Source organism: Macrosteles quadrilineatus, unplaced genomic scaffold (assembly GCF_028750875.1).
Source record: "Macrosteles quadrilineatus isolate MER2022 unplaced genomic scaffold, UCM_ALF_1.0 Scaffold_8__2_contigs__length_117827958, whole genome shotgun sequence".
Classification (NCBI taxonomy): Eukaryota; Metazoa; Arthropoda; class Insecta; order Hemiptera; family Cicadellidae; genus Macrosteles; species Macrosteles quadrilineatus.
In genome coordinates, this window is record NW_026542601.1 from 26755923 (window position 1) to 26769747 (window position 13825).

General features: G+C 35.7%; 1 protein-coding gene across 1 annotated transcript in view; it reads right to left on the reverse strand.

The window, feature by feature from the left end:
- Positions 1–13825, reverse strand: part of LOC128999741 (alsin) — a 39740-nt gene that overhangs the window by 23198 nt on the left and 2717 nt on the right. The window contains exons 2-5 of the mRNA XM_054426400.1: positions 10815–10985; positions 10101–10224; positions 9747–9880; positions 4001–4099 (exon numbers count right to left, since the gene is read on the reverse strand). Of these exons, the coding sequence (XP_054282375.1) occupies positions 4001–4099; positions 9747–9880; positions 10101–10224; positions 10815–10985 (528 nt within the window). The remainder of the gene's footprint in view (positions 1–4000; positions 4100–9746; positions 9881–10100; positions 10225–10814; positions 10986–13825) is intronic.

A 13825-nucleotide genomic window follows, 5' to 3' on the forward strand; every position in this document is an offset into this window, starting at 1 on the left:
CAAAGAAAACATAAACTAAAATTCTCCATGGACCCAGAAGCAGTGAGACTTAAAGCCGAATTTCTTAAAGCTCTAAGAAAGTTTGAGGTGACAGGAAATCCAGATGACAGAAGGGTTTCTATTGAAAATAAAAAGAACTATGACCTGTACTTGAAAACGATGCGGAAAAAGGTTAACTCTGACCAGTTGATGAAAGCTGAAAATAAATCTAAAGCTATCTGGGAAACAATAAACACAGTGTGGTCCAAAAAGGAAACATCCCTAAATGAAATAACCCTTCAAGTAGATGGCCAACTCATAAGTAATGTGACCCATGTTGCAGAGCATTTGAATACATTTTTTACACAAGTAGGAGAAAAAACAGTAGAGAAACAAAAACACCTAAAGACCACAGCTCAAACTCCTGACGTAACTCAAACAGGTCCACTGTTTTCCTCCTTTCAAAGCACAGACGAGAAGGAAGTTAAAATGATTATAAACAAACTTAAAGCAAAAAACTCGTCTGGAATTGATGAAATCTCGTCAAAAATACTTAAGCATTGCTGCAATGAACTAGCACTACCATTGGCTGATTTGATAAATAAGTCCCTAAAACAAGGCATCTTTCCTTCACTACTTAAAATAACTAAAGTATACCCGAAATTTAAAATACCCCCGCCGCAGCAAACCTGCAGACTAAGCGAATTTCCATTTGCCTGATTGGATTTACACTAAAATGTCTCCTTAAAAATATCACATTTATTCCCTTTAAATAGCATTAGTTTAACGACTACTTAGGTTTGCTGCAACAGGGAGGGTAAAAAGTTAGTTTTTTTTGTAAAATGTTAATAGTTTAGTATGAATTGAATGCATTTTCCAAATTTGGGCAAAATATGTTAATAAACAAGCAAACTACAACAGTTTACTTATTCTCCATAAGAATAACATGGGAATTTTAAATTAACAATTTTTTGGAATTTTCTCCATAACCATTAGACGCATTATAACGCTTCAATATACTAAATTATTTGTTTTTTTAAGCTCTACAAAATAGTTTGGAAAGAAATTGCAACATTTTTTTGTGTTTTGAGGGTCAAAAGTTGGAAAAACCCATTTTTACCCCATAAAAGCCCCCATAAACCCCCGTTCCCATGGTCCGATCATGCTGGTTTGCGAACTCGTTCGAATAAACGTAGGTTTACACGTTTGTACCAAATTTAATCAAAATCGGATCATTTTTGCTCGAGTTATCGCGCTAACGGACACATATATATATATATATATATATAAATATATATATATATATATATATATATAAATATATATATACATATGAATTTGAACGGATGGTGTTTTTGGTCTCTAGGGACCGCAAAACGAAAAAAAAAATCGGTCCCGGGTCCAGGTCTTACCATGAGTACTACGGTAATAGCTTATTCCCTATATGGGAAATTCGCTAAAAGGTAGCACATTAGAAGCAAGCAACTACAGACCAATTTCCCTCGTTTCCACCTTCTCCAAAATATACGAAAAAGTTGTTTTAAAAAGACTTTTAGACCACTGCACAAATCACAACCTACTAAACAACCTTCAACATGGATTTACAAAAGGGAAATCCACAACAACAGCAATAATTCAGATGGTTGAGTCCCTGATTGACAGCCTAGATGAAGGAAATCTAACAACAGGAATCTTTCTTGATTTCAGTAAGGCATTTGACTGCCTTGACCACCAGCTAATCATTAAAAAGCTGGATTCCCTGGGGGTATCAGGGATAGTAAGAGAATGGTTTCAAAGCTACCTTACAGACAGGAGTCAGTTTGTAGAACTAAGGCACAGAGATAACAGCCTAATAAGAAAAACAAGATCAAATTTTCAACCAATAAATCGAGGAGTTCCCCAAGGTTCAGTTATGGGTCCGGTACTGTTTATTCTTTTTACCAACGATTTGCCGCAACAAATAGGAGACGCCTGCCTTACTCTTATGTATGCTGATGACACAACCTTAGTGTTTAATGAACCACTAGCTGAAAATCTAGAAGTAAAATCCTATGTGTCACTCAGTATGGCCTACCAATACTGCTATAACAATGATCTCGCAGTAAACACGTCTAAAACAACTCAAATAGCTTTTGGCCGTAAATCTCAAGAAGTGCCACGACTCCCAGATGTAGAAGTGGAAGATGAAGCTAAGTTTTTGGGCATCACACTCGACAAGAATTTAACCTGGACCCCTCATGTGGACAATATATGTAAAAAATTAAGTTCAACCATCTATGCTCTTAAACATATAAAAAATGCAACAGATGACATGACAACAAAAGTAGCATACTTTGCACTTTTCGAGTCGCATATGAGATATGGACTTGTAGCATGGGGTGGAACCTCTGCCACTAACATGCAAAGAGTTCTCAGAAAACAAAAAAAGGCAGTCAGAATAACTGCAGGACTCCACAGACTCGACAGCTGCAGGGAAGCATTCAGGTCACTCAAAGTACTTACCCTTGTAGCACTCTACATCCAGGAAGTTGTGTTATTTGCAGTAAGAAATAACCCTACAAGGCGTGGCGAAATGCACCAACACAACCTGAGAAACACCATGCAGTACAACCTTCCACAACATCGCACGGCACAGTTTGAAAAGAAACCTTCATACGCAGGAATGAAAATCTACAACAGGCTACCTCCAGATCTAAGAAGCAAGTCAGAAGATGACCTCAAACCAGCTTTGCATCAATGGCTCATTAATCGACCTTTCTATTCCTTAGAAGAATACCATCAACAGGTCTTTGACCAAACAACACCTCAACCAAACATTTAGGAAAAATTGTAAATTGACGCTACTACTATTCTTAATGAATGTGTAAATAAAGATTATTTGTCTATTGTCTATTGTCTATTGTCTTTACATTTTTACCCCTCCTAATAATACAACGTGTTTAGTGTAAAAAATGTTCAACTCTAAAATAATATGTATTCCTATTCCTAGACAATTTAACTTCTTTAAATTTTTGAGCAAAATAGTTATTTGTGTAACTAGTGAGCAAAGTGGCACTTTGCTGCACACGAGAGCAATGCTTAGCATGAGCCTGCGGCTCGTGCGGAATGATCTCGAGTGCAGCAAAGGCCTTTTGCACTCGTGTTACACATTATATTTTTCCTACAGTCACTATAAAGCATATAAATAATTAGTCTTTCAAACACTATACAACACGTTTGCTTTAAAGGTATTTTCTTGTTTATTAAGATCGTAGGAATGTTTTAAAAACGTTTAAAAGAAAAGTCCAGAAAGTTCAGAAATACTGGAAAGAAAACATAAACTATAAACAAGAAATGACAGGTTAAATCGTAGTTATAATAGTCAATCAGCTGCTCATAGTATTATTATCTTTAAGTGTTGCTAACCTATTTCCATGCGTACACGGATTACGTGCATAATAGAACCACGCTGTTTTGGGTTGTTTCGGTGGAATCCTGATGTGCGCCAAAGTATAAACCGTACGACAAAGTATAAACCGTACGACAAAGTATAAACCGTACGACAAAGTATATATATGCAGCAATTAGCAGCTTTCTGTACTATAAACAGTACAAGGAAGCCAACTTTGTCGGGTGACTGTAGGAAAAGAATGTTGTTACACAGTTAAATGTATTGTGGTGAGGATGAAGCCACTTTTGTGTGAAATTACAGCTGCATATTAAAAGTGTGAAGTTACATATTTAAAAATTACATCTGCAAAATTTATTTTAAAATTCTCCCATTAGAGGTTATAAAATTCCAAATTTCTTTCAGAGAAGGCCTAAATTTGAAAACTTGTTGACTGTGAATTTCCAACGGAAGAGTAAGGTAGTTATTATTATCTAACTTTATTATATAACTTTATGAAAAATTATGTAACATGTCACCAGGGTCTCTGTTTTTAATGATTTTCGTGTTCTCATCTATAGTGGGTTCTTTTCCTAAACCTGCTTCAACAAAATACTTTTAGTATAAGATAGGTTTGTTGCAGTTGATACTTGCCTGTCGAGTGATCCGGCTATGATACAAGAGTATTCCCCGGAGCATAAAACATGGAGAGGGATCTGACCCGGTGGCAACTCTATCTCCGGCATCTCCTCTCTGGAACAGAGGATTTAACATGTGCATCAACTACAAACACTGCAGTGACTACTCTCCGGGGAGTGAGCTAGTGGCGTCCTCATCTTAAATAATTGACTTCGGTCCCTGAAGTCCCGGGTTCAAATCCCGCTAAATCACCAATAAATTTTATCTAAGTGATAATGCCGCAACCCCTAGGTTTAGCCTGAAGTAATGTGTAAAACAATTCAGGGCTCTTGCCTAGTGTCTAATGACAATAAAAACTCCCGCAGTCTAGCCGAAGAGGATCTCCAGGCCGAACAAAAAAATAATAACTTCTAAATCGTTTATTTACTCTCCGTTAAAAAATAATAGTAACGAGTCAAAATTTGAGAGATAGTAACATTTCAGTTTGGACCTGTAAAGGTTGACGTTAGAATAGGACAAGGGTTTGGACCTACTCCTTACAAAAAAAGGTATAAAATATTAATGGTGTACAAAAACACAAATACAGTTGTTAATGGTTTAAATCATTTTTAAACTTAATATGAATATAATAACTTAATAATGTTATTTTTTTTTGGTAGACTGTTTACAATTGAACCACGTTAAGTTTTTTTCTACAATATACAGAATTAAAAGAAAGTTTAGGAATTTACTTGCATACATAAAATAACCTAAAACTATTCTTGGGACAAATAAAATACTCCCGCCGCAGCAAAGCTGCAGACTAAGTGAATTTCCTTTTGCCTGATTGGATCTACACTAAAATGTCTCCTTGCTCTGTTTGAATAGCATTAGTTTAATGAGTACTTAGGTTTGCTGCAGATAGCGTAAAAACATGTTTTTTTATGTTAATAGTTAAGTATGATATGAAATAAATGTGTTTTCAAAATGTTATCAAATTATATTCATAATCAAGAAAACTACAACTGTGTTTACCTACTTATTCTTCATAAGAGTAACATGGGAATATTAAATTTAAATTGGAATTTTCTTCATAACCACTAGGCACATAATAACGCTTCAAGAAACTAAATTATTTGTTTTTTAAGGTCTACAAAATGTTTTGGAAAGAAATTGCTAAATTTTATGTTTTTGGGTCAAAAATGGGAAAACCAATTTCATCCCATAAATCTCTCATATTAATCAAAAATATTATATTGTAACATTAAAATTCATTTAACTTTGTATGAACTAAGACAAAGTATTGTAATGAGCCTTACAAAATATCACAGAACCACTCAGTCATTATGGAGATTTGATTGTAATTAACACATTAAGAGAAAGTAAAATAGAAATTTAAAACTCAAAATAAAATCCAACTATCGTCAAACACTAATCATTTACCTAGTAGCCTACACAACATGAATAACACAAATGTCCAGACACAGACATTAAACACAAGATAGTTTATCTGCTTCTGTCACTTCTGCTAACTACAGAACAATGACTCATCACTTACAACCTCCAGAAAGCATGTTTTTGGAGACAGTAAGTTATTTATAAATTTGATTGCTTTAATTCAGCCTATTAATAGATAAATATATGTACTATTTAAATATTAACAACTCAGAAAAGGTAGATTTACAATTACCTAAAAGCATTACAATTTAAATGGTGGTACATTAAGTGAAGATGCATAATCAGTAAATCACTTTGATTTGAACTGATAACAATAATTTGCTGGGAAAAATATTTAATCTGATATTGAGGCATGCATGATCATATGTTCAAACAAGTTTCAATGACAAAACATGATTAGAAATAACTAGTTGTCGTCTCCGTGCTTCGCATCAGGGAATATGCCTGCTATCAGTAATTGTATACAGTTCCAGCATTTTATATAGTGTAGGCCTACATTTAAAATATACATAATTGCAGTTATATTCTTGCTCTGCAATCGCAATGGGGGCCAAGAATCAAATTCTTTATATAAATAAATACAATTAAAGCAGAATGATCAACATACCATTAATTTTCATCACCTTTTTTATTTTAAATTTTACTTTCATATGTTTTGTTAGTAAACAAATCTAACTAAAATTCTTTCTAAATCCCTGACATGGGTACCTTTAAGACAATCCAGGGCTTAGCCCTGAAAGTTATCACGAAATCAATGGTGTATAAACCTACTTCATAAATTTCTACATGTATACCAAGTTTCCTGACCATTGGTCCAGCGGTGTCTGAGTTTATCCCTGCCAAATATAGAAGGTGACAATTAAGTCTTAGGACGATTTTATAACTTTTAAAACGAAAATAGATATCACATCCAAATTTGGCATATCATTACTGGTAATTGTGTCAACTATGGGGGTCAACCCATAGGGAGTAAATTGAAAAAGTTTAAATGTAAGCATAGGTTCATATGTACATCAATTCAAAGGTCTTGTTGAACTAAAAACAATGCTGCAAACCAGACTTCAAATGGACAACCGTCTTCTAGCGGAGGCCCCCCTGAACAGGTAGCGTTTAATGTGCGTATAATAGCATTGCAAATCCAATGAATCTTTGAACAGCGATCATTTTTGACTTGATTGTCCATTTGAGGTCCAGTTTGCGGCATTGCTTTCAGTTTATCAAGACCTTTAATTTTAAGATGTACATACCAATCTATACTTACCTTTAAGATTTTCAGCTTACTCGCCATGGGCTGTCCCCCATACGTGACATATAATCACCATGTACACAAAAAAGTAGCTTACTATTACTGGTTTATACATGCCAAATTTGGTTATGATCTCACTGTTCGTTTCTTTAGACTTAATTGTCACGCTGTATATACAAATATACAAACCAACATCCTCTTTTATACTTATAGATTACTTTCAGAATAGATCAATAAAAAAAAAGTGTGCATTGGTATTAATTACATATAAAAAATGAATATCCGGATATGAATTGGCTACATCCGGATATTGAAAAATATATATTCTGTGAATCGCATATATGAGAAACTTTTTGTGTTTAGCGAGTACTACTTATTGATAGAGATAACTATAATATTTAGTGTTAGTGTACATATTGATTGATTACAGTGGCGGATCCAAATCCAGGCGAGCCGGGCACCCGCTAGGGCCCCGCGGCCCTGACCTAACAATACGCTGGTTGGGTTGGTCGGTTAAAAGTGTGAGGCCCTTAAAATATTTATTTTCAGTCAATGCCTACTACCTACCTATAGTGCTAACTGATCAAATTTTCAGGCTGTTAATTTTTTAGTACATTAGAAAATACTATAATAGTACACAAGTAAGGTCAGTTTTATAAGTTAATCAAACACAGCTTACTAGTTTTAAAAAGCCTCAAAAACACATTTAAGGGAAATATTTTTCAAAAAATCCCAGGGGAGGACCTCAGTTACCTGGGGGGTATCCCATACTCCCTGAACCACCCAGTTAGTAGGTCCCTGTCAAAGAAAGTCTATTGCCCATGGCCACAAAAAGCCTGGATCCGTCACTGGATTGATACAAACAATAATTGTACAATTGATAAGTTCTCCTAGTTTGTGAGTGACTATTCCAAGAGTATATATTTTATAAATCCTCCATTTGATCAAACTAGTGGCTTGCAGGGGCAATAGCCCCTATATATATTCTAGTATATATTTTCTACAAATTATTAGCCTCATGGGTTACCCCCCCAAGGGGTTACCCTACCTTGAATTATCGTTTAACATTTTTGTTTATAACTGTGCAAAATGCATTTTGATGTCCGTTCTGTTTAAAATAAAAATTCCAAAGGACATAAAGTGTGTTTATAACATAAACTTTCTAATCATAATACAACTAAGTAACATTTTCTAATAATAATCTTCACTACCTACTATTATTTATATCTATATAGAGTTTTCTTTGAATATAGGCAAATTCACTTAGAAAAACACATAGAGATAATGTCATCATCCAAATCGTAATTGTAAAATGCTACTAACAAAATATCTCTGAAAACAACATTTGTTGTATAGTATCCTTTTTGGTTGATTCCTTGATCTTTATTTGGTTCCAGTACTATTTTAACATCATCTGGCCGCTTTACCCGGCAACATTAAGTTGACCATGGGTAAACCCAAGGTAAACCTGGGTTTTTCAAATAAATGCCAACTTTTGTGAAGGTTCGGCCTTGCACCACAATTTCACCAAATCAAAGTGGTAATCTATACACTACTTCATGTTCATCCGATGCTCATTTATTCTTCTTCTATTAATGTTCTTATTTCGAGGAACGATAGGTACCTCTGCATGTTGGTCTACATTATTACTGTGCAAAAAACAATACATTGTAAAGTATTAAGTTTAAAAGTAGCAAATTGTTTGTTCAAAAGATTTTATCAAATGTTTACTTTGAATAACAAAATAATGCACATTCAGGTGTGGTTATAATTTTTTTAATCTCAGCTGTGTTTACACTAAATAAAAATACATTAAATTAGATTCCCATGCTATTTAAATGTGAATTATATTATTCCGTAACAACCTTTTGGTGCATAATTAAGAAAAATGAATAATTTTCCCCAAAATTTCATGCCGAGACCTTTAACCCTCCAAGTGTCCATAGTTTAGGCCTTAATGTCCACCTATTTTTGGCGCATTTGCAAGGTTTTATTAAAACGGATCTGAGAAGCTTAAAACAATGTTAATTCTAATGTTCTATATACCATTTTGTTTGGAAAATCATGGGCTTCAATATTATATATAAAACATAAGGAACATTTTTTCAAAAAAAAAATTTTTAGGTAAAAAAAATATAATTTCGAAAATTAAAAAAAAAAAAATAAGTTCGCGCTCAATGAAATTGTATAAATTATAGGCCTATAAATATTTGAAAATAGCCACTTTGTTCTAAATATTATGAGGATTACAAATATATAATAATATAAGGAAGTATATTTGCAAATAAATAAGTTATGGGCAAAAAACTGATTTCAGTACATAGCATTTAGCTAAGAATGCATAGCCTAACCATAGCTAGGAATCTGGCTGATAATTTACATCAATATCACTACCTACTTCTTCAGGATCATCAACCAGCACTTCAAAACCACTTAAATCTTCTTATAATGCACCACGTATATCACTACTTTTGATTTTTAACACTAAAACAATGATAAACGTAATAAAACACATCAGTCATCGGTCCGGGGGAACCTAGCTGTTTACAAATACACGCACGTCAGCTGTCTGCTACAACATTTTCGGAACTAAAATGAATAGCGCTTAGAGACAGACCTCTGGAGAAAGCTTAGAATATTACGGAAAGAACGATACCTAACTCGATCCAGTTCAATCCGATTCAGTCAGTCATAGAGCCTTCGCCGTAAACGATGTCTGCGTGTCGAAAAATCGACAAGTAACACTACACAAAGTGTGCTGCTTGTCGAATTTTCGTCAAGTAACACTGGGAGGGTTAAAATGAGACCTCTCCCAGCATTCTACAGCCTCCCGTTCGCTCACAATTTCATTGAAAAATTTTGGGCTTACGGAATTAGATATATAGATGTTTAGGTACCAAATTATCTACTAATTTGGGGAATATTTTATATTTACTTCTTTGTTTTAAATTTTGTTTCAACAATAAAAAATTGTGGCTTACCTAATTTTTATGGACATAAGTCAACTCTAGATGAGCAAATAAATATTTTATAATAGGGTGATTTTAGAAAATATAATTTGTATCATTTACTACTCACTTATATTTGCCAATCCAGTGTAATCTGTGATCGCTGGCGATGAGAACGGAGTGTCTAGCTCCGGCAGCAACGTCAACAACTCGGCCCCACGACCTGGGACTGCTCTGGTCCTGCCCTTGCAACGAGCTGTCAACCTGACCAACAGTGATGACTGTTACAACACCTGAAGTCTATTGACTTGGGTTGAAACACAAAATATACTGAGATTTGGGAATGAATGGGTTATTCCTTGCATATCTGCAGCACTAAAGAAATGGCAATTAGGACGACAATGACTAACAAGTTACAAAAGGTAAGCTACAAACTACCACAACTAAGTAAGATTAAGCAAGATAATTGCAAAGATTTGGTTACCTGGCCGACTTCATTGGCACCCCAGCTGTGACATACACCTGCCAATGTGATTGCCAAACAATGATGGTCACCACACACCACCCGGTCTACACCACTCCACATCAGCTGATTGACTACCACAGGCCTGCCAACCATACACATGTCTTATTATTACCATCACAGGTTCACCAACCAATACACACTTTTTATCATTACCACCACAGGCCTGCAATTGAATTTTACTAAGAATTGTCATTACTACAGGTCTACCAGCCCCTGCATAGGCCTACTTGCAACTATCACTAACGAGACTTTTACCTAAAATATATACTAGGAATCATTGACTGTGTTCTAGGAACATGCACCGGTGACTTACTTCCTTACCGCCCCGGGACAAGAGTCTTCTGCTCCCAGAATGGTTAATCACCGGTTTACGGTACAAATTGGATGGGAATGAGTGGATGATAAAAAGCTCCTAAATCCCCGTCATCTGCTATGGTATTTTTGGGGGTTATTTGGCTTTTCCTACGCCAGTGACATTTTAGTCAAAGTTCAAAGTTCATTGGAGTGGTTGTGGAGGTTGAGCTCCGGTAAACTCACCGGTCTCCCAGAACTATGCATTTTCTGCTCCAGTCCTGCACCGGTACATGTTGTCACTAAAGGTCTGCCAACCTATAGCCAACTAGTACAGTACCACTAGTCACCAAAAGTAAAAATAAGAAAATTCAGATTCACCTGTGCCGCTTGACCATGTCGCCGGTGCCAAGTTGGCCGTGCTGTACGCCGCCCCAAGTCCACACTTCAGTTTTGACCAATCGAGCTCCTCGGGCCAATATCTGCGCCAAACGCTCCACTGTGCCTCGGTCCGAGACTTCACTACATCCTCCACTGCAGGACCATTCACATCTGCCACACAAAACATCTCACTTATTCTGTAGGCTACGTCTAAAAACATCAGTATCCCGGCAAAATTATTAACAAAATGAAAATTTTATGGCCATAGCTGTTGTAAACCAGAATGTTAGTATCAAACACGAATACTAGAAAAATACCCGTATGGATCATAAACATAAACAAATTCAAACCCTGCTATATTTGATATTTGTTATATATTTATTCTTATGTACCCGTGGTAGGAGGGAAGATATTTTTTTTTAATTTGATAGGCCTAGGCCTACTTTTTGGTTATTCATATTTCTGTTTAAAATTATGTTTAATGTTTGAACAAAATTTGAAAACTCATTTCTGCCAGTAAACACTTTTCTATACAGGCCCTACTTAATACAATAAGGGTTTTCCCTATTACATCCCGTTTTCAGCGGTCCTACTCAACCGATTTGTACAATTTAGTTGTCATTATATTATTTAGCAGTGTGACTAATGGTGACTAAAATACCCCAGCCGCAGCAAACCTGCCGACTAGGCGAATTTCCATTGGTCTGAATTGATTTTCAATTAAATCTATTTAAATAACATTACGCTTAATGAGTAACTAGGCTTGCTGCTAAAGGAAACTAATAAAGTGTGTTTTTTAGTAAAGTATTAATTAATAGCTTAGTAAAAAATAAATTTATCTGGCAAGTTTAGTCAAAATATATTCATAAGCATGCAAAATACAACATCTCTCTCTCTATATATATATATATACTAGCTGACCCGGCGAACTTCGTATCGCCTAAGTTATAGGTTTCCCCTAAGACAGACCGATGGAAAGAAAGTACCGTTACGTTTAATTTTCAAGATGATCTCGTTCGCATCGCTCAATCACGTCCTGGTTGAAGTTCGTTCGCTACGCTCACTCACCTTTGGGTTGGAGCTCATTCGCTACGCTCACTCACCTTTAGGTTGGAGCTCGTTCGCTGCGCTCACTTGCCTTCAGGTTAGCTCGTTCGCTACGCTAACTCGCCTCCAGGTTGAAGTTCGTTCGCTACGCTCACTCACCTTTTGGTTGCAAATTAGCTGTTGTCATAAATGTAAAAGAAATAATAGTGCTGCACCCTGTTGGTAATCCTTGTAACTTTAATGCTATTGAACATCATAGAACAGAACCAACTTGTTTAATTGAAACAGCTGTTAAGATTCATTAATTCCATTTCTCATAAGGTTAACATGGGAAACTCCAGAGCCACTGGGGCGGAGCCCTTTTAAGAATTTCGAAACGGGAAATAGTTTACGTCCGATTCGCATACCTACAGAATTTACACACCAAATTTCATAACGATCGGTGAAGTCGTTCCGGAGGAGTTTGCAGACAAACACTGTGACACGAGAATTTTATATATTAGATATAATCCATTGTATGTTTGTTTGTTTGTCTGTTTGTTTGTTTGTCCTTTACGGACTCCGAAACCGCTTGACAGATTGTAATGAAACTTTCAGGCATTATTAAGCATTACTCAAGGATGGTTTTTGTGAAATTTGGTGCATATCCTACAAAAGGGCTCAGTGGCTCTGGAGTTTCCCATGTTAACCTTATGAGTACTCATATTTAAATGGAATTAAAGAATCTTAACAGCTGGTCCAACTAAACAATTTAATTCTGTGATGTTCAATAGCATTAAAAAGTTAATAGCCTAGGTTTACCAACAGGGTGCAGCACTATTATTTTTTTTAATTTATGACAACAGCTAATTTGCAACCAAAAGGTGAGTGAGCGTAGCGAACGAACTTCAACCTGTAGGCGAGTTAGCGTAGCGAACGAGCTTACCTGAAGGCAAGTGAGCGCAGCGAACGAGCTCCAACCTAAAGGTGAGTGAGCGTAGCGAACGAACTTCAACCAGGATGTGATTGAGCCATGCAAACGAGCTCATCTTGAAAATGAACGAGCATTTGACATAAACCCACATTAGGACAGGACAGATTCTGTCGGGCTAGCTAGTTTTACAATATTCTCCATAAAAATAAAATGGAAATTTTTAATTTTCTCTTTTAGGCCTACCAATAACCGTACAAAAACACTTTGATTATACTAAATTATTTATTTTTAAAGCTCTCTAATAAGGTCTAGACATAAATTGGTAAATTTTGTATTCTGAATGTCAAAAATTAGAAAAGAAACCATCTTTACCCCATAAAACCCCCTGTAAAACCCCGTTCCCATGGTCTGATCATGCTGGTTCGCCTGATATTTTTCTATTCACCTATTAACTGTTTCAAACATATCATTCGCCTTCTGTTTTAATTTTCTATTTTTACAAATCAATAGAAATAACTTACTACAATGCATAAATGTTTGTCAGATAGGCTGCCTCTATCAGTAACTTAATCAGATACAGTAAACAGATAATAGTAACTAAACATGTATGACTGATTCAGCACTTCAATGTCACATGTAGAATTGAATGTAAGAGGTCAGAGAGTGCATTGAGACCTGTCACAATTTCTGGCACATTTTGGATCAGATTAGATTAGATTCATGCAACACCGAACACCAAGTTATGTATTTTAAAACAAGGCTGGGTGTTGAATGAATATTATAAATGGCCTTGTTGGCCTACTAACCAAGATCAGCTTCTAAAGCACGAGTCACATTAGGCTACTCGCCAGCTGCTGATGATAAGCGTCCGTGGGACCTCGTAACGGATACTTTTAAAGTGATTATTGAGGATGTGTAAGAAAGACCAGCTATGAGGTTTTGCAACGACTCACTGCCTCCACGACCACTTAAGCTCAGTTATTTCTACGCTACACAAATTTTAATAGCTTAGTTTAAAGCGCAGTTCTTGTCATCATGTCGTCTGTGGGTC